General features: G+C 55.6%; 6 protein-coding genes across 6 annotated transcripts; 4 read left to right on the forward strand and 2 right to left on the reverse strand.

The window, feature by feature from the left end:
• Window positions 1-3,465: 3,465 nt before the first annotated feature.
• IE81DRAFT_226829 (hypothetical protein) lies at window positions 3,466-4,311 on the forward strand. Its single transcript, XM_025511098.1, has 3 exons — window positions 3,466-3,935; window positions 4,027-4,179; window positions 4,262-4,311. The coding sequence occupies exons 1-2, from the start codon at window positions 3,546-3,548 to the stop codon at window positions 4,042-4,044; spliced, it is 408 nt and encodes a 135-aa protein (XP_025372203.1). The 5' UTR covers window positions 3,466-3,545; the 3' UTR covers window positions 4,045-4,179; window positions 4,262-4,311.
• IE81DRAFT_226830 (RNA-binding domain-containing protein) lies at window positions 4,312-6,369 on the forward strand. Its single transcript, XM_025511099.1, has 6 exons — window positions 4,312-4,527; window positions 4,593-4,683; window positions 4,755-4,819; window positions 4,897-5,065; window positions 5,148-5,443; window positions 5,516-6,369. The coding sequence occupies exons 1-6, from the start codon at window positions 4,496-4,498 to the stop codon at window positions 6,150-6,152; spliced, it is 1,290 nt and encodes a 429-aa protein (XP_025372204.1). The 5' UTR covers window positions 4,312-4,495; the 3' UTR covers window positions 6,153-6,369.
• A 387-nt stretch (window positions 6,370-6,756) lies between these two features.
• On the reverse strand, window positions 6,757-9,022 carry IE81DRAFT_320639 (SURF4-domain-containing protein). The gene is made up of 7 exons (XM_025513087.1): window positions 8,939-9,022; window positions 8,575-8,843; window positions 8,211-8,408; window positions 7,839-8,087; window positions 7,426-7,602; window positions 7,194-7,317; window positions 6,757-7,099 (listed from the first exon to the last, which is right to left on the reverse strand). The coding sequence occupies exons 2-7, from the start codon at window positions 8,671-8,673 to the stop codon at window positions 7,062-7,064; spliced, it is 885 nt and encodes a 294-aa protein (XP_025372205.1). The 5' UTR covers window positions 8,674-8,843; window positions 8,939-9,022; the 3' UTR covers window positions 6,757-7,061.
• An 860-nt stretch (window positions 9,023-9,882) lies between these two features.
• Window positions 9,883-13,774, forward strand: IE81DRAFT_320641 (APG9-domain-containing protein). Its single transcript, XM_025513088.1, has 11 exons — window positions 9,883-10,657; window positions 10,743-10,807; window positions 10,896-11,009; window positions 11,088-11,223; window positions 11,296-11,654; window positions 11,728-11,827; window positions 11,896-12,074; window positions 12,154-12,418; window positions 12,488-12,628; window positions 12,694-12,820; window positions 12,907-13,774. The coding sequence occupies exons 1-11, from the start codon at window positions 10,001-10,003 to the stop codon at window positions 13,530-13,532; spliced, it is 2,769 nt and encodes a 922-aa protein (XP_025372206.1). The 5' UTR covers window positions 9,883-10,000; the 3' UTR covers window positions 13,533-13,774.
• Window positions 13,775-15,021: 1,247 nt separating this feature from the next.
• Window positions 15,022-17,756, forward strand: IE81DRAFT_320643 (pyruvate kinase). Its single transcript, XM_025513089.1, has 8 exons — window positions 15,022-15,421; window positions 15,531-15,601; window positions 15,680-15,759; window positions 15,853-15,927; window positions 15,994-16,031; window positions 16,114-17,125; window positions 17,200-17,445; window positions 17,536-17,756. Exons 1-8 carry the CDS (start codon window positions 15,392-15,394, stop codon window positions 17,604-17,606), a joined length of 1,623 nt encoding a protein of 540 aa, XP_025372207.1. The 5' UTR covers window positions 15,022-15,391; the 3' UTR covers window positions 17,607-17,756.
• IE81DRAFT_364424 (hypothetical protein) lies at window positions 17,738-21,454 on the reverse strand. The gene is made up of 10 exons (XM_025516858.1): window positions 20,967-21,454; window positions 20,811-20,885; window positions 20,253-20,686; window positions 20,017-20,176; window positions 19,823-19,933; window positions 19,585-19,753; window positions 19,433-19,497; window positions 19,166-19,347; window positions 18,626-19,083; window positions 17,738-18,540 (listed from the first exon to the last, which is right to left on the reverse strand). The coding sequence occupies exons 1-10, from the start codon at window positions 21,228-21,230 to the stop codon at window positions 17,816-17,818; spliced, it is 2,643 nt and encodes an 880-aa protein (XP_025372208.1). The 5' UTR covers window positions 21,231-21,454; the 3' UTR covers window positions 17,738-17,815.
• Between the last annotated feature and the right edge of the window lie 122 nt (window positions 21,455-21,576).

The following is a 21,576-nucleotide window of genomic DNA, read 5'->3' on the forward strand; positions in this document are numbered from 1 at the left end:
GCACCTGGTATCACCTCTCGAATGGTCTTTCGCTTCGCACTACCCTGTTGCTGCAGAGCGTTCGGATAGAAGGTCAACAAGCAGCATCTTGCATCCCATGTAGACTGAAGCGGCTGCACTCAACCAACAGCGTGCAGCGGACGATGCGTGTAGCACACGCTTACGTACCCGCCGACCGACGCATGCGATCGATGCGGTGCACCTGGTCCTGCTTAAATTTGACGACTTACGATTCTACGGCTGTTGCATCTCGCCTGCTCTGGCCGGGGCGCGCGCGACGTTCGTCTGCATCGGATCCATGCAAGAATAGCAGCAATTCGTACGATTGAGCATTGTGATTGATGGGAGATATCGATTGTAGTCTTTCATGAACCTTGATCAGACCGCTGCGAGGCTCATTAACAGTAAGATTCGCGCGTCGCGTTTCCCTTGCGTTGTACACGCATCAAGACCGCAAGTCGAAGCAGGATGCCAATCGGGATGGTGGTACTGTATACGCTCTGTCACAGCAGAAGGTGTCCATCGCATGATAGCGCCAAGCCATCGCCGCGGCAACCAAGAGCTGCGCGCCGGAAGCCCGCCCGACTCCGCTCTATGCACCAACTGTCCAGCGCTCATAACGAGGCGGTGTGCGGTAGCTATACCATGCAGCAGCATGGGAGCAGCACCCGTTCTTTTCAATTCAGTGGCTCGCATCCATGCATATGCAGTGCGTCGTGTGCTGCTTTTGCCGTCCAAATGCACCCGCTCACATCGTTGCAAGTCCGACGACGATCAATCGAGATGCTCGATTGCGACGCATCTAGCAGCGCAGACCTCACCATCAGCTGTGCCTAGCTAGAACCTAGATGATCGATTCGCATTTGTGCCATGCACATGCAGCTCTCTTGAATGACGGATGATCAAGATGAACAGCTTGGCAAGGCAAGAAAAAGCACCCGGCCGAGGTTCAAAGATTCTTTGCTGCGTCTGTGCATCCCTTGGCGATGTGGCACTCTTGGCTATGTATCTGCAGGGACTCGTCTACGGAGGAAGCTCACCGCCGTAAGCATGACCGAGCGCCGCCATCTCCAATTCTACCTGCTCTATCGAGTGCAGTCAGAGTGAACTTAAGTCATCAAAGGGTAAGTCAAATCAACTCGTCAAATCACGTGAGTAAGATGCGACCACCTCGACCAGTCTGACTCTTGACTCAGCAAGGCAGCCAGGCACCTCGCATCGGACTAGCAATTTGAATGCCATTCAAAGTCAAAATTATTGCGGTGACTAGCTAGCTGCCTCTGAACTTTGGATGTATGCCTCGTGACATGCTCAAATGCGGTGCCGAGGGCAGTGATACCACGCGGTCGTTGTCACGCACCATTCAAGATTCTCAAAGGACCTATAGAAGGCTATCCATGAGAGACATGATGAATCAAGACCGCGCGCGAGGCTGTCGCCCCATATGCAGCTGATCAGGTTTCCGCTCTGCTTCAAGTTCGTCTAAACTCTCACGACCGTCTCATCGGTATCCAGTGAATCAAGCTTATTGGTGTGCATATGAATGATGGTTCACTCATGCAGCCATATATAGGAATCCACCCTCGGATAAATTTTCCGCGCAATGTCTCACACGATAAGTTTTTGTGTTAGAGCAGGCTGGCCACTCCTCTGTCAAAGCGAAGTAGACGCATGTAAAACACGTCCATTTTTGATTCATGATTCAGACTATTATAGTCTTGAGTGATTATAGTCGCTATCACTTTCTACTCAAGAATTGCTCGGCCAAAGACTCACGAGCGTTGACTTGCTTCTCGATTATTGTGACTTCATCCGCGCTGCTGCATGCAGGGGTGTCAGAAATGCGCCAATCTCAGCTACAGCCCCTGCACCGGTACAGCACCATTAGCCGCGCATAGGCGAGTAATGAAGTGTATACAGCAGTATATACATCCCGCGATTGCGGTCAAAATTTCGATGGGGGAGCGAGGAGCTTGCATGCATAGCTTTCAAACTTGCTCTTGGAATGCAGCGGCCTGTATTATAAGGTGTGAGTCGCCGATGTATCAGACTCCCTCGATCGCGATTATTGTGCGACCACGACCGTCCTCGTTGGAATCTTGAATGAAGTTACCTACCCGGCCGTGCACTGGCCTATTCCGGACTTAACTCACACTGCGCTGGTGTTGATCTATGCGCCGCGCGCGTCAACCAACACGCGCATATCACGCGCGGCAGGCATCCCATCACGCAGCTGCATGCTGCTCGATCGATCGAGCTGCAAGGTGTATGTGCCCTGCTGGGCCCGGCCGTGGGCGAGCCATGCGTGCGGTCAACGGCTGACCTCCATCCGATGGATGGTCTTGCTCAGCACGTCCGCGCAAAAAAAGCACATTCCACGCACGAAGAGTCAGGAGATAGCTTCCGCCGGTGCTGCCCAGAACAATGTCCTAGAAGCTCGTAATCCGCGCAATGCGCTCAGAGAGAGCTCAAGATCGATGAACAGCCAGCGGCTCCAGTATGCGGCGGACAGGCCGTGCCTCGGGCGCACACGAGCGGCTCCGTTGCCGCGCGAAGAGCTCGCCAACACTCGACGCTTCCGTCCCAGCATCGGCTCACATGTATGCTATGCAAGTCGACCGTTGAGGTGACATCAGAAAGGAGCGACTCTACTGCCCAACGCTCGCGACTGTTGAACCTTCAACGGCTGCTTCTAAGCGTGGCTTCCTTTCTGATGATGGTGTGTCTCCTTGCTTACGATCACTCGTGGTAGGGTCGCAAGCGCCGCGCGACTATCATCCGTAACGCGAGAACACAGGTCACGAGTCCACCCGGTCAGCACCTCTGTTGCCGCTGTTCGGGCAGTACTTGTACATTAGGCACATGGCCCGGCGGCTGTGTCCCCTGAAGCGGCCAGCACGGAGTGACCTCGCACCCAACAATCAGAATCGAAGAAATCACGAACCAAGAGCGCCTGCAGGTACTGGCCACAGACTTCAAGGCCTACTTGGTGGTCAGCGTTAGGGTAGGCGAGGGCAGTTACGAAGAGACTGGCTCGACAGTGCGTCTAGGCTCGTGCTTTGCTGCCCCAGACTTAGCATCCACTAAGTTTGAACCGCTTCAACGTTCGCCAACGCCTGACCAACCCCTTTCTTGGTCGCCGCATCTCTCAGCGACCTTATCAGCCGTGCTTGGTGTGATCAGCCCATTGCTCTGACTCTCGCCAGCTACATGAAGGCGAGCCTTTGGGGTCATCACTCTTTCATCACCTCCCTCACCCACAGCGAAGCTCATCGGGCCCTGTGCCAGCGTCCAGCCTCTCGCCCATCAGGCTGTCATCTACCAATCCACTATTCAGTCTTCATTATACTCACGTATCGTCATCTTTCACCAGCAACAGTCTGAGCTTCAAGCAGATCCTCGTCTGAGACCTGGTCAAGCTCGTGCGGTCGGTATCAAGGCAAGCAGCCGAGCTGAGCGCGTCTTGCACACGTCTCGCACCTTCACACCGACACCTTCATACCGGCACACCTTCATACCGGCATCCCGATTCGTGGAATAGCAGGATGACTTCGAAAGCTCGCGCACCTCGCGCCTCGACCGGCAGCTCCAATGTAGAGATGCGCGACAGCTCGCCAGCATCCTCTTCTCGCCGTCACAAGAACAACGACCAGGAACGCCACCAGCATAGCAAAGGACGGAACGCTGGCTCGACTCAAGCCCCTCGCAAAGCACGCGCCGCCACTGTCGAGCCCGAAGCGAGTCCACCAATGCCAAGCATGACCTGGACTGATGTCACCAATGTCAAGAGCAACGGTCGCGAGAAAAGCAGGAGCAAGGTGAAAATGGAAGACCTCGGCACTGTCGACATTAATCACAAGCCAAACGTTAGCCTTCCCTCCACCCGCGGGACAAAAGCGGCCATCTCTGCCGAGGCACCTCAGCAGACCTCGTCGGTGCGCACTCGTATGCCCTCAATCAGAGTTGGAAATGGTCCGTTCCTGCCACAACTTAGCGCCATCGATCCTACCGGCGCTTCGCTCCAAGATGCCGTGCGCCAGATGATCCTCAGCTCGTACGGGACCAACGCCGCCACCGCCTTGGTAGCAGCCAGCGCTGCCAATCACTTTGCTCCTCAGCAAGACGTCAACTATGGCCTTGGCTTCAGCGCCTTTGAGGAGCACCAGCAGCTTCCGCCCGGTGAGAAACCTGCGCGTTTGCCATTCTGGAGACGACCATACTCAACGGCTGACCCGCCCCTCTCGTCCTTCGCTCGCTACAGCACTCAACAGCATTGTTGATGCTCGCCTAGGCCTTCATGATCACCAAATGACGCTCGACCCGACTACCAACATCTACATCAACGGTCTCGGCACGCAGTGAGTCGACTGCCGCGCGTCTCGTGACCAGCACGCATACCGCTGCTCACCGCTTCCGGAATTGCACGCTCAGAACTACGGACGACGACCTTCTCGCCCTTGGAGCTCGCTGCGGCACTGTGCTGAGTCACAAGGCCATGATCCACAGCGAGAGTGGAGTTTGCAAAGGGCGAGTCGTGTACGCTCCTAGCAGTCTATCGCCCGCATCTTCTGACCATCTACCTTGCACCACAGATATGGATTCTTGATGTATGCTACGAGTGCCGAAGCACACTTCGCCATGACTGAGCTTAGCAAATGCGGCTACCAGACTTCTTGGGCTCGCGTGCGTATGCCTCTTAGCTACTTCGTCGAAGGGGCTGTACCACTGACACAGAGCTCCGTTCCGAGTTGCAGGAGAGCTTCACATCGAAGCTTCGCCGTATGGCGGACAACAGCAGCGCCAATGTGTACCTTAGCAAGTGAGCTGACCGTGGATCTCGGCTTCGAGTATTTGGCCGCCGCTGAAGTCGGTGGGTATTCCTACTCCTTACTCCAGTCTGCCTCGCACGATGTCATCCTCTGGCCTAGAGCAGCTCTTTGCACCACACGTCGTGGTCAGCCTCCGTATCCTCACAGACAATGATGGAGAATCTCGCGGTGTCGGCTTTGTACGACTGCGTACCCGCGAGATCGCTCAGGAGTGCATCGACCGTCTGAATGGCAAGGTGAGCTCTTGGTAGCGGCGCCTCGCAAGTCGGTGACGCCTCACCTATGCTCAACGCGCCCAACCACTGCTGCGCGCCACAGGTCCTACCGGACACGACATCCGGACTTCAGGTCCGTTTCGCTGACAGTGAAGCTCAGAAGCGCCTGAAACAGTCTGCCTCGATCGCAGATGCTGCTGCGGCAGCCGCCGCCACGAACGCCACATCGCCTCATCTCTCTTCCATCAACGGCCTTAGCCCCACGTTGCCTACGCTCTCGAGCGGCGCCAACGGCTTCACGGGTGGTCTTGGAAGCCCTCTCACCTTGAGCACTCCCTTCAGCCCTGCTTTGAGCACTCCTAGTCTCAGTCCAGCCTCCCAGCACTCCAGCGTGTTCAAGTGAGTGGCGCGCAGGGAAGTCCACAGCAAGTGCTGGCGCAGACTCATCCTCGTATCCATTTACTCTCCCAGTTCGCCAGAGATCAGCTTCGTTCAGCCGCACAACTTTGCTTACCTCAACATGCTCGCAGCAGCTGGTATGCGCATGCCAACAATGACTTCGTCCCACAAGAGTCCCATCTCTCCCGTCGGTCCATTGGATCGTAGTCCCAATTTCTGGGCCCTGAGTCCAGGCGCATCGAATGGCTTGCTCCCTCCTGTCGGCGCATCTGCGCTCTGGCTTGCCCAACAACAACAACAACACCAGCAGCAGCAGCAGCAGCAATTGCAACAATTGCAACAGTTGCAGCAATTGCAAGGGAAAGGAGTCATCGACGGACAGCACTTGCCTCAACTGCTCGGCTCGCTCTCGATGGATCCTAGCACAATTGACACACGCCACGCTCAGCAGGCTCCTCGCAAACAGCAATCTCCAGTCTTCGATAAAGCGGCACCTACCAAGTCGAGCTATGCTGCTGGAGCCCTCTCCTGGAGAGCCGGAGCTGCTCCCCTTCAGCAACGCACCAACGTTCTCGGGACGTCGACGAACAAATCGGCGAGCGCCCGAGCCAAGCGACAAAACAAGCCATCCTCGATCGGAAAGTCTGAACCGACGCCCGAAGCAAATCGCGGAAGCGCACTTGGACTTCTCCTGAACGGAGACGAATGAATCAGCCTTCGAGCATGAGCTTGAGCAAGCTTGGGGAGAGACTGAATTATTGCAGGAGCGCACACTATCCTCTGTTCTACTCCTGGAATGTCTCTCTGCAGCCTGGCAGCAAGCAAGCAAAGCTCCGTCCAGATCTCAAATCACCACCCTTTCTCTCTTCCCGGCCCATGATGAATTTCTTTCCTTCCACAGATCAGCTGCTTCCTCGCTTGCGCTCCATCTCGAGCCCTCGTCTGACCGATTCGACTTTCATCACCTCCTCTTCCTCGCTGATACAGCCCCAAGCAAGGCGTGCACCGCCTTCCTCTCCCCCAACCAAACACACAGCGGGAGATACCTATACATGTTGCTTCTAGTCCCACCCCACCCCGAATCGCGCCCCTGATACAGACTGGCATCTCGTCGTCGACCGATCAACGCGCGACGCACTCAAATGCATGCGCATTTCTCACCGCGAACACGCGCACCTCTTGGCTTTTTGCGCTGCCGGCAGATTGCCCCTCGAGCCTTTTCAAGAGCGCTGTGGAAATTGAGGCGGCGCACACTAGTGCTTCGCTGCGGCCCGGCTTGGGTCTCGGGTTGGAACAGGCTTGCCTTGGTATCACCTGAGATGAGACGGATTCATTCTTTTTGGTTTGATCTGACTGCGGAGCAGAACGATTGGTGGACATATTTAGAAGCGGATGGATTGAGAAGCGCCTTGAGCAGAGCTGGTTTGGAAGCGAGGCTCGCTGCGTCTCTGCAAGTCGCCTGCACACCTCGCTTATGCAGCTGTTCGACACGGAAACCAGACGCGCTTCTCCCATCGCCATTGCTAAATGTTGCAACTTCACTCCGCGCGTATTGCGCCCCTTTCGATCTCTGCTTGTGCGAAGCCCTGGTATTGTTGCCCCGCTCAGCCTGGAACCCTCAGGTGGATTTCTTTCTCTCGTCCATCGAGAAACCGCCTATTGAGGGTAATGCAAGGGAGGGTGAGCATACTTGTTTGAAGACCTGATGCTGGATGGCGGTCAGGGCAGTCGTGAAGTAATGCGAGCTCACCTGGTCCTTGGTTCACAAGCAAGAGCAAACCTCCGACAATAGAGAGGGTCTGGAAGAAGTCGTATCGCAAAAAGTCGCGAGCGGGATGGGCGTGGTGAACAGTCCAGAAGTTGTTCACAAAGAGCTGCGAGAGAAGGAGATGCAGACACGAGGGTAGGTGTGTGAGTGGAAAACCGGAGGTGAGATGAGACGCGGCGTGACCTGCTGTACTACACTGCCCAGGCGGACTCACATTGAAGACAGAGAGGAGCAGTACCAGGAAGCTGGCGGACCAACGAGCTTTGAATCCTACGGCAACCATGATGCAGGCGCCAAGTCCAAGAATGGACACAACCACGCGTGCGATCGACCAATTGCCTTGGATAATAAAGCCAATGAAGAGGAAGATGAGAAGCACGCGACCGGCGAGCTGCGAGCACGAAATGATTTGTGCACGACAGTGATCAGCGGATAGGAGCAGCATGTTTGCGAGTGACATTTCGGCAAGAGAGCCGAGCTCGTGGACAACGCGCGCCGCTCTGCTATCATGACTCATTCCCTGCCTCTCGATGACGGGCGGGGATGTTGCGCGACGCCTCCGTAATTTGACCGGCATGTAGCCCGTGTGCTGGCCCATCAGCTGTGCCACAAAGAACAGGCACTCACCTGGAAGTAGATTCTGCGATCCGTCTCGCTGATGCTAGGCAAACCAGCAAAGATGTTCTTCTTTTTGCTCAGGCTGTCCGACAAGACCATGAGCAATCCACCAATCACGGACAAGTTGCGCAGGAAAAAGTTGATATCGAAAATAAGGCCATATCCAAATCCTTGCACAACTACCACACCCAAAAGAGCTCCAACGCTGATTTCAGGGAATTTGCGCGCGATGACTGCACCCGAGGCTGCCAGCATGACCTGGAGGGAACGCGGAGAAGGCCCCGAGTAGTCAGAGCAGGATTCTGGGAGATTGGCTCAGAGCCGGGCCGGGCTGGGCCCTCCGACCGGATTATGAGATGTGCTGAAGATAGGTGGACTCACGATAACGTTCGTGAGGAGGAAGACGTGAGAGATGCCCCAAGGGAATCCCCGATGCTTTTGGAGATAGTACTTTTGGTCGCCCCACTGAGTCAGGATGCGCAGGGCATCTTCCAGAAAGGTGACTACAATGAGGAACCTGCCAAGCGCTGGAAGATGAGGCTTGATGGGCTGCGTGTACTGGTCGATCAGGTCTTCAACCTACAGCGCGCATACAGGGGACGAAGGTCAGCTTCATGCCTGCCGATTACGACTTGAGCCTCGCTCGAGCAGACCAGCTCGCGGCGCTTGGTCCCGGCCAAGAAGCCTGATCGCCAGCCACTGCAGATCTTGCATTTACCTCAGCAATCTCCTGACTGCGACTTACCTTGGAAGTGTACGCTCTGACCTTGGCCAGAGGTGATTCATCGTCTGCGGCTGCGAAGCCCGAGGGTCTAGCGTACGGGGAGCTTCCGTACGTCGCCATGGTGCTACTTTCTGCTTCGCGATCTCTGCTAGAGTGATTGACCCACTTTGCTTTTCTTGCGGTTCTGCTTCGGCTGAGTTGTGTAGATGCTTCTCGTTGCTGCGAAGCTTGTCTTGTTATCTGCTCCAAAGGGCCGTAATTGGCGCCTTGTGTAGGAGTTGCGTGAGTAGCTTCGTGGTATCAAGTGGTGATGGTGGTGATGGTGAGAGACGGACAAGTTCAGCACAGGGCCGTCAGCTCAATGTTTATGCAAACCGACTCTCACCCGATTGTTTGCTGACGAGGTGCCGGTCAGGAGGCGAGTGATGTCGGAGTGAGGAAGAAGATGATCAGTCCATGCTCGTTGGCGTGTGCATGTGCTGCAGCTATGCTCCTCGCAGCTTCAGCATTGGCCATTCGTCATTCGTCATTTCAGCAGCGCAATGCCACGCACGCCCTTCCAGCGTGCACGAGCACGAGCCGGGCCCCGCGCGTGCCAGTCTGCTTATTGCTGATGCTTGAGCTGCAGGCGCGCGCCTGCGCACCAAAGTTCAAAACGTTGGCGCAGTTCAGCGCCTATACAAACGACACGCAGTCCGAATTCAAATCCGGTCTGCGTGACATCGCGGGGGGCAGGTCATCAGCTGAAAACCCGAGACTGGACGCTTTTGGGTGCCATTTCAAGAAACCACATGATCTTGTATTCATGATTGCTAGCCCGCCCACCGCGCTCATTGCTTAATTCATGCACGCTTTAGCGCCCTCTCGCAGATGTGATGCCATGCATGCATGCACGCTGTTCACACGCCGCGCGCCCTCGCAATGCCCCGTCGAACGAGCAAGCGCGATCCACGAACATGCAGCAAACATAGCATGCGTGAAGCATCCTGCTGGATCCTCGCATGGGTTACCTCGTCCGCTCCCATGCAGCGACATTGCGTCCCACGGTTTCGCTAAGTCGAATCCATTTTGGCGATTTAGATAGCTTTCCTGAGGCTCCTTTGCCCCTCTAACCTGTCCCAATCCAATGGGTCCGCAATGTGGGGCGTCCATTGCGATCGCAAATGCTACCGTACCCAGAGGTCCGCGTGAAAAGTAGAGAATTCGTGCAGTGAGTCACGTGATCGAGCCGTCCATTCCGCGCAGCGCGCGGCTGAGTGCTGGTTGGTTGCCCCTCCACCTGATGGTTCATATTCGAGATTGCTGGCGTCAGTCCGTTGCATAGACCACCACATCGTGTCTGGCAACGCCGCACCCCATTCTCGCCAGCGACCTTGAATAGTCACTCGGAATCGCTGCAACATTCTCCTTTTGTCTAATCCTTGCTGCCCTCTGTTCATGCTAATTCATGGATCCATTCGAAGCGGATCCACTTTCGTCCTCCGAGACGGACTCTGTATCGCGAGAGGGACGAGCACAGCAAGTAGCTGCGGAGCACAACCCGACCTTCGATGGAACAGCAACACCTCGCAATCAAGCAGGCGCATTGCTGCCCGGCGATGCGGCGAGCATAGCCATCAGCGATCATCCGGCTAGCAGTACGCTCGATGTCATCGATGCGAGCTCTTCAGAAGCGACACCAGGCTTATCCGTGCGGCTCAACCGCTTTCCAAACGCAGGACCCTCCAGACCGAGCTCGTCGACTTCAAGAAGATCTGCTCGCGAGGCTCGGTCCCACATTCCTGCCTCGCCGTCGTCGAGCGACAGCGACGAGGCAGCAGCGGATGCAGCTTTGCTGTCGGACCCTGAAGCGCCCCCTTCAGGCACATCCAGATCCAGATCGGATGGAGCGGCGCGTAGGAGGTCGAGGAGGGACAAGACGTTCTTGGAGAGGATCAGGGAGCAAGCAGCTAAGATTACTGCTGCGGATATGAGAGCCAGCAGGAAGAGCGGTGCAATGCGTGGTGATGGCAGGCCAGCCAGTGCTCTGCAAGGAATGAGTCGAAAAGAGAGGGCGCTGTGGGCTTGGGCAAACGTGGACGATTTGGATGCCTTCTTGTGCGAGGTGCGCCCAAAAGAATTCCTCGTCGCTTGGACACATACAGCAGCTTCTGACACGGGTGCACTCGTCGCACTCGTCCCTTTTGCAGGTGTACGACTATTACATTGGAAAGGGCATCTACGCCATCGCTCTTTCGAGGATACTCAACTTGCTGTGCGACTCCGACTTGTTGATTCGATCATCGTCACTTGCGCTTGCTCGGCTGACTGTCACTGTTGCACCTTTTGCACCAACAATGCAGCACTGTCGCATTCGTGCTTGGCTTCAGCATATTCTTGACGCGCTGCGTCGACTACCATAGCATCAAGCACGACGGCAACCTCAGCGAAGTCGTTGTGCCATCATGCGTCGCACAGTGAGCGCATACATGGTGCCTTGTCGTGCTCCACACGATGTGGACTGACGCGAGAGACGCCTCTTTTTTGTGCGACAGCTCATCCGGAGCGACCTTGCTACTTCTTATCCTCGCTGGGACGCTGTACGCTTGGCAGCTCGTGCAGTTTGGGAGTAGCCTAAGTAGGCTACGAGCGCTGAGCGCGTTCTATGAAGAGCTTCTAGGAGTGCCAGAGGTGCGCGTGGTCCCCCGGCATGCTGTTGTAGTTCTCCATGCCGTGGCTGACCGCAAGCTTTGGCTTTCACAGGCGGATCTAGCATCCATTCCATGGTCATCGGTCGTCACGAGGCTGGGAGAGCTGCGAAATTCGCACCCGACGGCGATCGCATCTTCAGCCTCAAACACAAGTTCTCAACGGGGAGCTCTGGACGCGCATTCGGTAGCTAATCGGATTTTGCGCAGATCCAACTACCTGATCGCCCTCTTCAATAAAGACTTGCTCAATCTTCGAGTTCCCTTGCCGTTCTTTCGGAAGCAGGCTCCTAGCTTGACCCGCGCGATGGAATGGAACTTGAGCTTCTGTCTTCTTGGATTTGTCTTTGACCGCAAGGGACAAGTTCGGAAGCAGTTCTTGGATGAGCGCTTTCGACCTCAGCTCATTGAAGGGTGAGCGCCTGCGAGCCGATGCAAGTGGCGTGTCCTTGTACGTCATTCCTGACCTCTTTGATCGAACGTCCAGCTTGAAGCGTCGTTTCATCTTCATGGCACTTTTGAATGCCATTTTCGCACCATTCATCGTGCTAGCCTTGCTCGTCTACTCGTTCTTCCGCTACTTTGAAGTGAGTGGAGACGCATCTGCCATCGCTGTGAGCCTCTCAGTGACCTCACTTGCCATCTGTCTTTGCAGGAGTATCATCAAGACCCGACACAGATTGGTGGTCGCCAATATACCCGGCTGGCCCGCTGGAAATTCAGAGAGTTCAACGAATTGCCGCATCTTTTCACGAGACGATGTCATGCGAGCTATCCCTTTGCAAGCAGATACGTGAATCAATTTCCGAAGGAGCTGACAGCACAGTTGGCAAGGCACGTATATTGCACGGTCGATCGAGTCGACGAGGAAAGGCTACTGAAGCTCAATTGTGTCTCGCACGTCCTTCTTCAGGTTCGTGTCCTTCGTCGCGGGCAGCTTCATGGCTGTGCTTGTAGTGGCGTCGATCATCGACCCAGATCTTTTCGTCCATTTCGACGTCACCCCTGGCCGAACCACACTCTTCTACATTGGTGTCTTTGGAGCGATCCTGGCAGTTTCGAGAGGCATGATCCCGGACGATCGACTCGTGTTCGAGCCCGAGGTGCTCATGCAATTCATCGTGCAGCACACTCACTACTGTCCACAGAATTGGGAAAGCCGCTTTCATTCCTCTGAGGTGAGTGCTCGCCTGATCCGCCTCTTCCCTTTGAGAGGGTTATGCATCTTCTCAGCCTCCATTTCATAGGTACACGCGGAGTTTGGTCAGCTTTACAAGCTCAAGATATATATATTTGTGGAGGAACTACTTTCAGTGCTTGTGACTCCATTTGTGCTTTGGAAGAGTCTACCCAGCAGTGCATCCGCAATCATCGACTTCTTCCGCCAGGTGCGTGTGAGCGTGTCGACACCTCGCCGAGAGCATCGCCTGACCTCGCCGGCCTGCTATTGCAGTTCACACTTCATGTAGACGGCATAGGCTACGTTTGCTCGTTTGCTGTATTCGCGAAGAATGACAAGACGCGATTTGGAGAAGTGCCCAACGCTCGCAAGGCGCGCTCCAAGCTCAGCACGCAAGCTAGTAGGTGTCACAAGTCGGTCTGGCTGTGCATAGACTTGCATGCACGCATCGCTGAACAATGATTGCTTCCCGCTCGCTCGCGGCAGAGATGGAACAGAGTCTGTTGGGTTTTGCAGCGGCCAATCCAGATTGGGCCCCGCCTGCGGACACGTCTGCTTCGCTGTTCTTGAGCCAGGCGATCGCTACACAATCCAATGCTCAGTCCCCTCCGATGGACACGGCTAACGAGAGCGCTTCTGCAGATCTCCTAGCTTTCACGCCGGCCAACTCTACGATGCATTTGGCCATGCGAAGTCAACTTTACGACAATGCTTACAGCAAGGCTTTGCAGGCGAGCACTTTGCGCAGCAGCCGAAAGGCTCAGACTGGTTCAACAACGCAGGCTTCTGGGACGAGATTGCCAGAGACGAGGGTCAACGTGGCTGGGACGAGGTCCGCCAGTCGGAGTAGGGGAATCGCGGGGCTCCAACCGCTTCAGGTGGTGGATGAAAACCCTTACAATGAGGCTGCCGGTCAAGAAGAGCGTGCAAGCAACCTTCAGCGGCCGGGGCATAGAGAGACTGATGAGTCGTTCGCGGACGCTAGGTCCATACCGGCCGATGATGACGATGGAGTGGACCCGCTTTCTGCATCCTCCCGCATTGATTCTGGAAGCTCAGGTGACACAGGACTGAGAGGTCTGCTGCAGCATGCCTATGGGACAAGGTGGTAGATGGCGACCAGGCGTCCCTTAGATCCGGTGCCTCACATTTGCTCTGTAATGCGACCTTGTCTGAAGGGCGCTCATGGTGTTCTCATCAATGCGACTTGTAGCGACACGACACACTGTTGCGGGTTGTAGACCTCTCAATTACCATACGCGTGCATGGGCGAGCGTTGAATCAAAAGGCAAGATTCAACCCCGAACGTCAACGATTGGCCTACAGAAGATCTACATTTAATGATGTTGCACGCCTCGGTGCGAACGTGTTCCATAGTCTGAACTCCCTTGGCGTTTGCCCACGACTAGCTGTCGTGCAACGAAGCCCAAGCGCGTAGTGCATGGATGCCCACCTCGAATCCTTGACATTCAACATTGGCTGCACGTCATTCTTTGCTTGGCTATACGTACGTGAACCACACTCGCCGTACGTGACGTCGTGACCCATTCCTAGTCTGCTTGGCTTGCATCATCATGAACGCGGCACTCGTCGTGACTATACTCTTCACGATACCGAGATCACTTTCGGCCAATTTTCGGCGCGTGCGGCACCGCCAGCATGCAAATTGATTGGTCCTCCAGTCCATGCAGAAGCAGCCAGCCACAGTTGGCCCGCGCGTCGTCGTACGCGCGTGTTCATTGTGAGATTCTTTGCGGCCGCGGTGGATGTGTGTCGTTCAACATCTGACCTTGCACACGCGCGCGCAGTCCTCCCTTTCGTTGTTGGCTCAGCAGAACAGCAAGCCCAAGTTGTCTGGCGAGGGTCATCCATGCATGGATCGAGCACTCACACTGAAGAGCCAGCTACCTAGGGGCCCGGCTGGGGACGGATCTTTGCATATATGCGGCGGCAGCATGATGTTCATCTGTTCCAAGGCGCACGCACAGATCAGAGATTTCCGAATAGCAGGTGTTGATCGCTCGCTCGCGATGCGCGAGGCACCTGCTACGACAAATTCTCCGTCTTTGATAGGACTGATGACTGAAATTTGCTTATATTCGCGTCTTGTTTGACCCGCGGGTAGGCGCCCCAACCAAAATGACAGGGTGTGAGTACGAGTGTGAAGGTATGATTTAAGGCACTTCGCTCGCGTATGCGCGCGTGGCAGCAGCATAATGATTATGGCCACTTTGACTCGAGGTCTCATGCAGCCACACCCCAGTCTGAGTCTCTCTGCACCGCCAACAACTACGAACTTGCTGCGAAATGCCTGCAAATGCCGCCAAAATTCCCGCGTGCGTGCGCGCACGCATCCGTCGTTGGGCGGAGCGCCGCGCGAGCAGTTGATGAGAGACCGACGCGGCGATAGGACGAAATGCATGCAGGCACCATGCCAGTCTAACGAAAAAGAGATTGCGCTCGGACCAGCAGCGGCAAGTTTTTGCGCGCAGATGAGAGCCGTGCAGTCAAGTCACGATCGAGTTCTGCAGCGTAGCCAATGAATTAAGCTGCTGCTGCTGCTGCTTGCTGCATGCAAGTCATGCGAGATTGTGGCCAAAACCAAAAGTTTCGACGGGCGAGAGAGAGAGGAATGTCGAGATTGCAAGGGCTGGTCAGCTAGCTATAGCTGCGATCGTCACAGTCGGTCAGCATAGCTCGATCGAGACTCGGTAGCACACCCAGCAGCCGAAATCCTTCGCGTCATCCGCCATACTCCCTTCTTCCAGCACCAAAGTCCCTTCGCCAGTAGCGCCAGCCCTATTCCCTATCGTCTCTTCTACACCGACTTTCTCGCTGTTCGTTGCCGCCTACTACTGAGCGCGCGCTCACGCTTCATCGACTCTTCGCAGCGCTCGCTCCCTTCCAGCAACGGCTTGTCTCGGCCTGCCCACTTCCGCGAGGACATTCAAGGAAAAAGCAAGCAGGCGCCATGCTGTATCAGCCCATTGCCAAGTCGCAGGTGAGGATTGCTGTCCAAACCTTTTATGCGTAGTCATCGTGCTGGGGGGAGCGGCGCTCTTCCTCATCAGCGCTCACGCTCGTCCTACCATCGCATTTTGCTCAATCAGCTCGAATGGCTCGCAAGTCTCAACCCTCTTGAGCACGCCATCTCCAGCTCCAACAAATTCTTTCGCAAGACGTGAGTTGTGGTAGATTGGCGCCCAAGAAAGCGCGCAGCCCGCGCTCCGGTAGCTGACCTCTCGAGCTTGTCCTGCAGCTCAATCATCGCTACGATCGGCCCCAAGACCAACAATGTAGAGCTTCTGGGTGCCCTGCGCAAGGCTGGCATGAATATTGGTGAGTGTGTCGAGAGCTGGGGCGCGAAGCCTGGCCCGCGACATCAGCTGTCGGTCTGATTGGGCCAGCTGACGATCCTCCGATTCGTCCCAGTGCGACTGAATGCATCGCACGGATCGCACGAGTACTTCAAGTCCGTGGTGGACAATGCTCGCTCTGCGCAATCTGGTGAGCTGCTTGTGAACGATCATGCGCTGCCTCTTGAGGCTAACGCAAGATGCTCGGTCTTTGCAGCGGCGGTTGGACGACCCCTCGCAATCGCTCTGGACACAGTGAGTGGCACATGCCGACCTTTATGGGTGCTTTTGCATCACAGCTGACTTCTTGCATGCGTCCCTGCCTTGACCCTAACAGAAAGGGCCAGAAATGCGCACGGGTATGATGGTGAATGGAGAGGATGTCAAGATCTCGCAAGGTCACGAATTCTACGTGACCATGGATGATGCGTATGCGGAGAAGGGAAGCGCAGACTACCTCTACATCGATTACAAGAACTTGGCCAGAAAGGTCGAGGTTGGCAGGCAGATTTTCATTGACGACGGCATCCTGGCTCTCGAAGTTGTAAACATCGAGTCGGACTTGCTGGTCCGCGTTCGTGCAGTCAACAACGGCGTCCTGTCGAACAAGAAGGGCGTCAACCTTCCTCTGACGGAAGTGGACCTTCCCGCCATTTCCGAAAAGGACAGGCAGGACATTACATTTGCTGTCGAGAACGATCTGGACATGATCTTCGCATCCTTCATCCGACGCGGATCGGACGTGCGCACCATCAGGGAAATTTTGGGAGAGAAGGGCGCTCACATCAAGATCATCTCTAAAGTGGAGAATCATCAGGGTGTGCTCAACTTTGACGAGATTCTGAAGGAATCAGACGGAATCATGGTCGCACGAGGAGATCTTGGTATCGAGATTCCCGCACCTCAGGTCTTCATGGCTCAGAAGATGATGATCGCCAAGTGCAACATTGCTGGCAAGCCCGTCATCTGCGCCACGCAAATGCTCGAGAGCATGATCGTCAACAACCGACCCACACGAGCAGAGGTGTCTGACGTAGCCAATGCTGTCTTGGATGGCGCCGACTGCGTCATGCTCAGCGGAGAGACGGCCAAAGGTGCCTATCCGATCGAAGCAGTCACGATGATGGCCGAGACAAGCTTCTTGGCGGAGCAGTCCATCTCCTACGTGCCTCTCTTCAATGAGATGAGGTCGCTTACTCAGGTTCCTACCGATACGTCCGAGACTGTCGCCATGGCAGCTGTCAGTGCAAGTCTTGAGCAGCAAGCAGGTGCTATCTTGTTGATGTCCACTAGCGGAAACACGGCTCGTTTGGTGTCCAAATACCGCCCGCGTTGCCCCATCCTCGTCAGTGAGTAGCCCAGCAATTCGCTCGAATCTCCACATGCGCCCTGATTCGCTTGCTCACGCGCTATCCGCCTGCAGTCACTCGTGACGAACACACAGCGCGCGATGTGCACTTGTACAGAGGCTGCTATCCTTTCCTGTACCCTTATCTCCGGCCAAGGGACGACTCGAAGTGGCAGGAGGATGTGGACAACCGTATCAAGTACGGTCTTGCAGAGGCCCTCAAGCTGGGTATCGTCGAGAAGGGCGACGTCGTTGTGGCTCTCCAAGGCTGGCGCGGAGGTTCTAGCCACACCAACTCCATGCGCATTTTGGCTGTGCCAGGTGAGTGCATAGGCGATCGGATCGCGGTCTTTCACACTCTTTGATGCTCACCTCTTGACGTCTCACTGCTTTGCTTGCTGCTCGCGATAGATGCTGCAAGGGAATTTGTCCTCGAAGGCACGGGCAGGCCAGCTGTCCCCGAGACGTGGGCCCGCAATTAAATGCGATAATAGAAATCAGCCTCGCCTCAGCGCTCCAAACGGCGACTTTTTAGACAGAGAAGGAATCTGGGAGCGAGTTTCTCGTCCCTCATACACACACACACGCGCGCGCGTCTCGAAATGCAGCAATTGTCATGACGTTTTCCAGCATCGCGATTGGGCAGGACTGCTGCGTGCAGTGAAGACACACTTGAAAAAGTGTGTGGTTTTCATGAAGTGGTGTAGCTTGAATCGCGCCATATCTTCAGCGAAGGGAAGACGGCCTCTAAAGGGTCACGCAGTGCAGAAGACCAATCGCGACTGACTTCTTCAGCCATCTGGCGAGATGCTGCAGATTCTTGGTGTGCTCGCCCCAAGAGCGCCGCGAGAGCCGGGGCGCACGTCGACGCAAAGCCTCTTGTTCGCGCGGCGTGGGCAAAGATGAGCGACAAGATGCTGGAAGCTCGACGAGCCGTGTCGAGCGTGGAAGGTGCAGCGCGCATTGGCTCGTCAATGTCCATCGACGTCGTGCTTGACTGTGCAGAAGGAGTCCCTGAATACCCAAGCAGGTCCAAGCTCAGCAGAATTGTGCTCGAGTGCGCTGGAGTTAGTGTGAGCACCTCGTCCTGATTCCATGCCGCAGACCCTGCGTGATCGGGCATCAAGCACCTTAGCACACGAACGAGCAGATCGAAGCCAGATCTCGCTCTTGTGTGCGAGGAGAATTGCCTAACGCGATCCAGAGCGATTAGCGCTGCTAGACTCTTTCTGAAGCCCGAACCTTCTGGGGACGTGATGAGTCCAACGTGAAAGTGTTCGGCTAGCGCCGAACTTGCCGATTCGCAACGGGACAGACTTCGCGTGATGCTCTGATGGGCTCGTTGAAGTTGGGGTGTCATGCTTGAAAGGGAAGACGCGAAGGCTTGAGCAATCCATGCGTCGCCACGATGCGGTACTGTGGATCGGAGCACGGGACAGGGACAGGGACCGGGGTGAGCAGACTGACGCGGCGAGCAACGCGTTCGCGATGGCACGCTCACCGGGCAATTGACCGAGCGCAGCGTCCACACGCAGTCGAAGGCTGTCCAGGTCGCTCTCAGTCACCCCAGTCGACTGAGAAAGCGAAAACGCATCGAGCGCAGTCCTCACAAGAGGTGCAACCAATTGCGTCACGACCTGGTCCGCATTCTCGGCCAGTAGAAATTGCTTGAGGACTTCGAAATGCGTAGACGTCTCTCGTTGGCCATTCACGCTTGTGTCGATGCTGGCTATCTTTGCAGAGACGCCATCCGAAGGCAAGGTCCGAACGGTTCGCCTGTGTACGTCTCGAGCTACCCAGCCTAGACCTGCAGGCAGTGCGAAGCAAAGAAGGTCTTGTGCGAAGTAGTCTAGCCCTCCTCGGAGCGTCTCCAAATCAATCACGCCAGCTCTACAAGCTTCGATAGATTGGCAGAAGAGGAGTGGGGCTAGACGCATCAGAATTTGCGGAGGAGAGTCCCTGGTTATAAGGTGACGAAGAGCTCTTAGCGATAAGGTCTCATGCATTGCAGAAGTCAAAGGAGGCGAGACGCAGCACTCACCGCATGAGGTCGTCCGAGATTCCCTCGCTATCGAACAGAGCGTGTATCCATCTGCCCACCAGATCCCCTTCATTCGGCTGCAGTTGGGAAATTGAAGGCAATGCGGTCGAAGCGCTCACAAAGCGGGGCAAAAAGTTGACCTGTCGTGCCAAATCTTCGAGGATAGAGTGTCCTCGAACGATCTGCGGACAAGTAGACGAGCGATAAGGGTGAGCGGCTTTTGTCGTGCTGAATGGCTTGACGTGATTCAGCGACTGCGGAGCTCACGACAACTCTCTGCAAAATCCATTGCGCAAAAAGGACAATGTTGCGTAACACAGAGGGCTCATCGGCTGCTCAAAGGAGAACAGGTGTGCTATTAGCTCTATATGCATCATTCTCTGATGCGCTGATGCGCTGGCCAAGCGGGAGATACGCACCACTCTCGGCGAGATCAGTCTTGTCCAGTAGCGTTCCGATTGGCACCAGGATGTCCATGGCATCGGTGTACAGAAGCAATATGTCGACTACCTGCGGCGTCTTGAAGCAAGCCTTCGCGACACGACAAACAGAGTCGAGGTCCGAAGTCTGACCAGCGGATGCCATGTTCTGACAAGCCAGTTGGGGTCCTCTCTTGAGTGAACGGAGCAAGCCCTATGCCTTTTGAACTCAGCTCACCTTTGTGGTACATTCCGCCAGAGAAAGATGAGAACTGTAATCTGTCACCACCTTGGAGAACAAGAGCTCGACATCCTCTGCTGAGCTTTGCAACTTGGCGCTGATAAGAGCCTGCGGTAACATTGAGGGCGATGAACCATTGAGAAACGCCGAGTGCGGGACGGCCAATTCGATTCTCTTCTGCCCTCGCTTACCTGCACCTGGTCTCTGCGACCAGCTTCAGCGAGCAAATTAGGATCCATAGAAGAGAAAGAAACTGCAGCTGTGCCTTCGCTATCCAATGCATCGACCAACCCCAAGTCCAAAAGCGTTCTGAAGAGGGCACAATGAATCGGAGCTTTGGGAGTGGAGGGACTTTGAGGATGCTGAAGGCGTGAGGAACAGGAAGGAGGGGCAAGCGTGCGTGCTTGTGTGCAAGTCACAAACTCACTTTTGATCCAGCCAATCTAGCATGACGTCTTCCTCTGCTCCATTTGCGCTCGCAGCATTTGCTTCGTTCCTTTGTGCAACGTGCCGTTCGATCTCTATCAATGCATCGCGTCGGCGCGCGACAAAAGCGCGGAAGACTTGAGCGCACCCAGATCGACCCTCATCGGTGGTTTTAGGAGCAGCAGATCGATGGCGTGAAGCTTCCACCTCGAAAATGATGTGGGGAATCAGTCCGCAAAGCGCTGCTGTCCACTGCAGAATGTAGTCGTGCGCGGAGGAGGTTGCTGGTGCCACAAAAGCCTCGGGACCGAGCTGCAGTGGTGCTTCGGGCATTGCAAAGCTCGGACCGCCGAGTAGACCAATGATCGCCGAGCATGCGGTCTCGAAAAGAGACAAACAAAACTCTTTGTGAATCGCATCGGCTTCTGTGGGTGGCTGAGGGCGGCAAGCATTGAGCAGGGCGTCGATCGATCCGATTCCATGGGTGAAGGGAGTTTAAAAAAGTTAGAGAAACCGGCATCTTTAGGACAAAGAGGCCACAAGCTATTCGCAAACTCACGGAAGCTGCAAGTCTTGCCGATAGGATCATTCGGGCAGCTTCGACTTTCGCTCGCCAAGGGAGATACTCGTCCACCTGTCATTTGAGCGAGCATAGCGTTCTTCTACTCAGCGTGTCCCGCGGCGCGTGGGCATAGATGAATGCCTCTTGACGCACCAGTACGTGGAGCAAGTGAATGATCTCCGGCTCTACTCTGCTTGCATCCAACGCTCCTGCTGCTTGGTCTGCCGGATAAGATACGGCTGCATCTGCCTTCTCCTCCCCTCTCCAATTAGCGCGTGTATACCATGTGTATGCGGCCTCTGACCCGTACTGCTCAGCATCATCTTGCGACCGAGTCGGATACAGGAAAACTTGAGCACTTTTCAGCGCCGCTACCTGATCCTCTAGCGTCTCGCGGGAAGTGGACGCCACTGGCATCGCTCGTCGCTGCGTTCCTCCTCCTCAAGGGTCGTCTCGATATTCGGAAACTTTGCCGCTGTCCAGCTTCTGAGAAGGCTAGCTGGGAGGTCCGCGGGGCCTCGGGTACCCGATCGCGTGCGGACCTTTTCCCCCACAGTGGCCGCTAGTCAGATCAGCCAGTCACGGCGGACGATGGTGGTTAAAGGGGCGTCCGGTTGTGGAGGTGAGGGAGGGTCAAGAAGCGGGAGAACGTCGTGGCTCAGAGCTGGCGCGCTAAAACAGCAGACGCATTCACGATTGCCAGAAGCGCCAAGTGTCGGAACGATCAGCCACACGTGACGATGTGAGAACGCAGCCCGCCCTC

The sequence above is a fragment of the Ceraceosorus guamensis genome (assembly GCF_003144195.1).
Source record: "Ceraceosorus guamensis strain MCA 4658 unplaced genomic scaffold IE81scaffold_7, whole genome shotgun sequence".
NCBI classification, from domain to species: Eukaryota; Fungi; Basidiomycota; class Exobasidiomycetes; order Ceraceosorales; family Ceraceosoraceae; genus Ceraceosorus; species Ceraceosorus guamensis.

Bases quoted from the DNA above. Each gene is read 5' to 3' on its own strand.
- IE81DRAFT_226829 (XM_025511098.1), top strand. From the start codon at position 3,546: ATGACTTCGAAAGCTCGCGCACCTCGCGCCTCGACCGGCAGCTCCAAT.
- IE81DRAFT_226830 (XM_025511099.1), top strand. From the start codon at position 4,496: ATGATCCACAGCGAGAGTGGAGTTTGCAAAGG. The intron at 4,528-4,592 runs GCGAGTCGTGTA...CTTGCACCACAG, and splicing joins GAGAGTGGAGTTTGCAAAGG to ATATGGATTCTTGATGTATG. The intron at 4,820-4,896 runs GTGAGCTGACCG...TCCTTACTCCAG, and splicing joins GCCAATGTGTACCTTAGCAA to TCTGCCTCGCACGATGTCAT.
- IE81DRAFT_320639 (XM_025513087.1), bottom strand. From the start codon at position 8,673: ATGGCGACGTACGGAAGCTCCCCGTACGCTAGACCCTCGGGCTTCGCA. The intron at 8,088-8,210 runs GTGAGTCCACCT...CGTTCCCTCCAG, and splicing joins TCCTCCTCACGAACGTTATC to GTCATGCTGGCAGCCTCGGG. The intron at 7,100-7,193 runs GTGAGCTCGCAT...TACCCTCAATAG, and splicing joins GCTTGTGAACCAAGGACCAG to GCGGTTTCTCGATGGACGAG.
- IE81DRAFT_320641 (XM_025513088.1), top strand. From the start codon at position 10,001: ATGGATCCATTCGAAGCGGATCCACTTTCGTCCTCCGAGACGGACTCT. The intron at 10,808-10,895 runs GTGCGACTCCGA...CCAACAATGCAG, and splicing joins TCGAGGATACTCAACTTGCT to CACTGTCGCATTCGTGCTTG. The intron at 12,629-12,693 runs GTGCGTGTGAGC...CTGCTATTGCAG, and splicing joins TCATCGACTTCTTCCGCCAG to TTCACACTTCATGTAGACGG.
- IE81DRAFT_320643 (XM_025513089.1), top strand. From the start codon at position 15,392: ATGCTGTATCAGCCCATTGCCAAGTCGCAG. The intron at 15,760-15,852 runs GTGAGTGTGTCG...GATTCGTCCCAG, and splicing joins CAAGGCTGGCATGAATATTG to TGCGACTGAATGCATCGCAC. The intron at 17,126-17,199 runs GTGAGTAGCCCA...ATCCGCCTGCAG, and splicing joins GCGTTGCCCCATCCTCGTCA to TCACTCGTGACGAACACACA.
- IE81DRAFT_364424 (XM_025516858.1), bottom strand. From the start codon at position 21,230: ATGCCAGTGGCGTCCACTTCCCGCGAGACGCTAGAGGATCAGGTAGCG. The intron at 20,687-20,810 runs GTGAGTTTGCGA...TGCCGCCCTCAG, and splicing joins CGGCAAGACTTGCAGCTTCC to CCACCCACAGAAGCCGATGC. The intron at 20,177-20,252 runs GTGAGTTTGTGA...GCATCCTCAAAG, and splicing joins CTAGATTGGCTGGATCAAAA to TCCCTCCACTCCCAAAGCTC.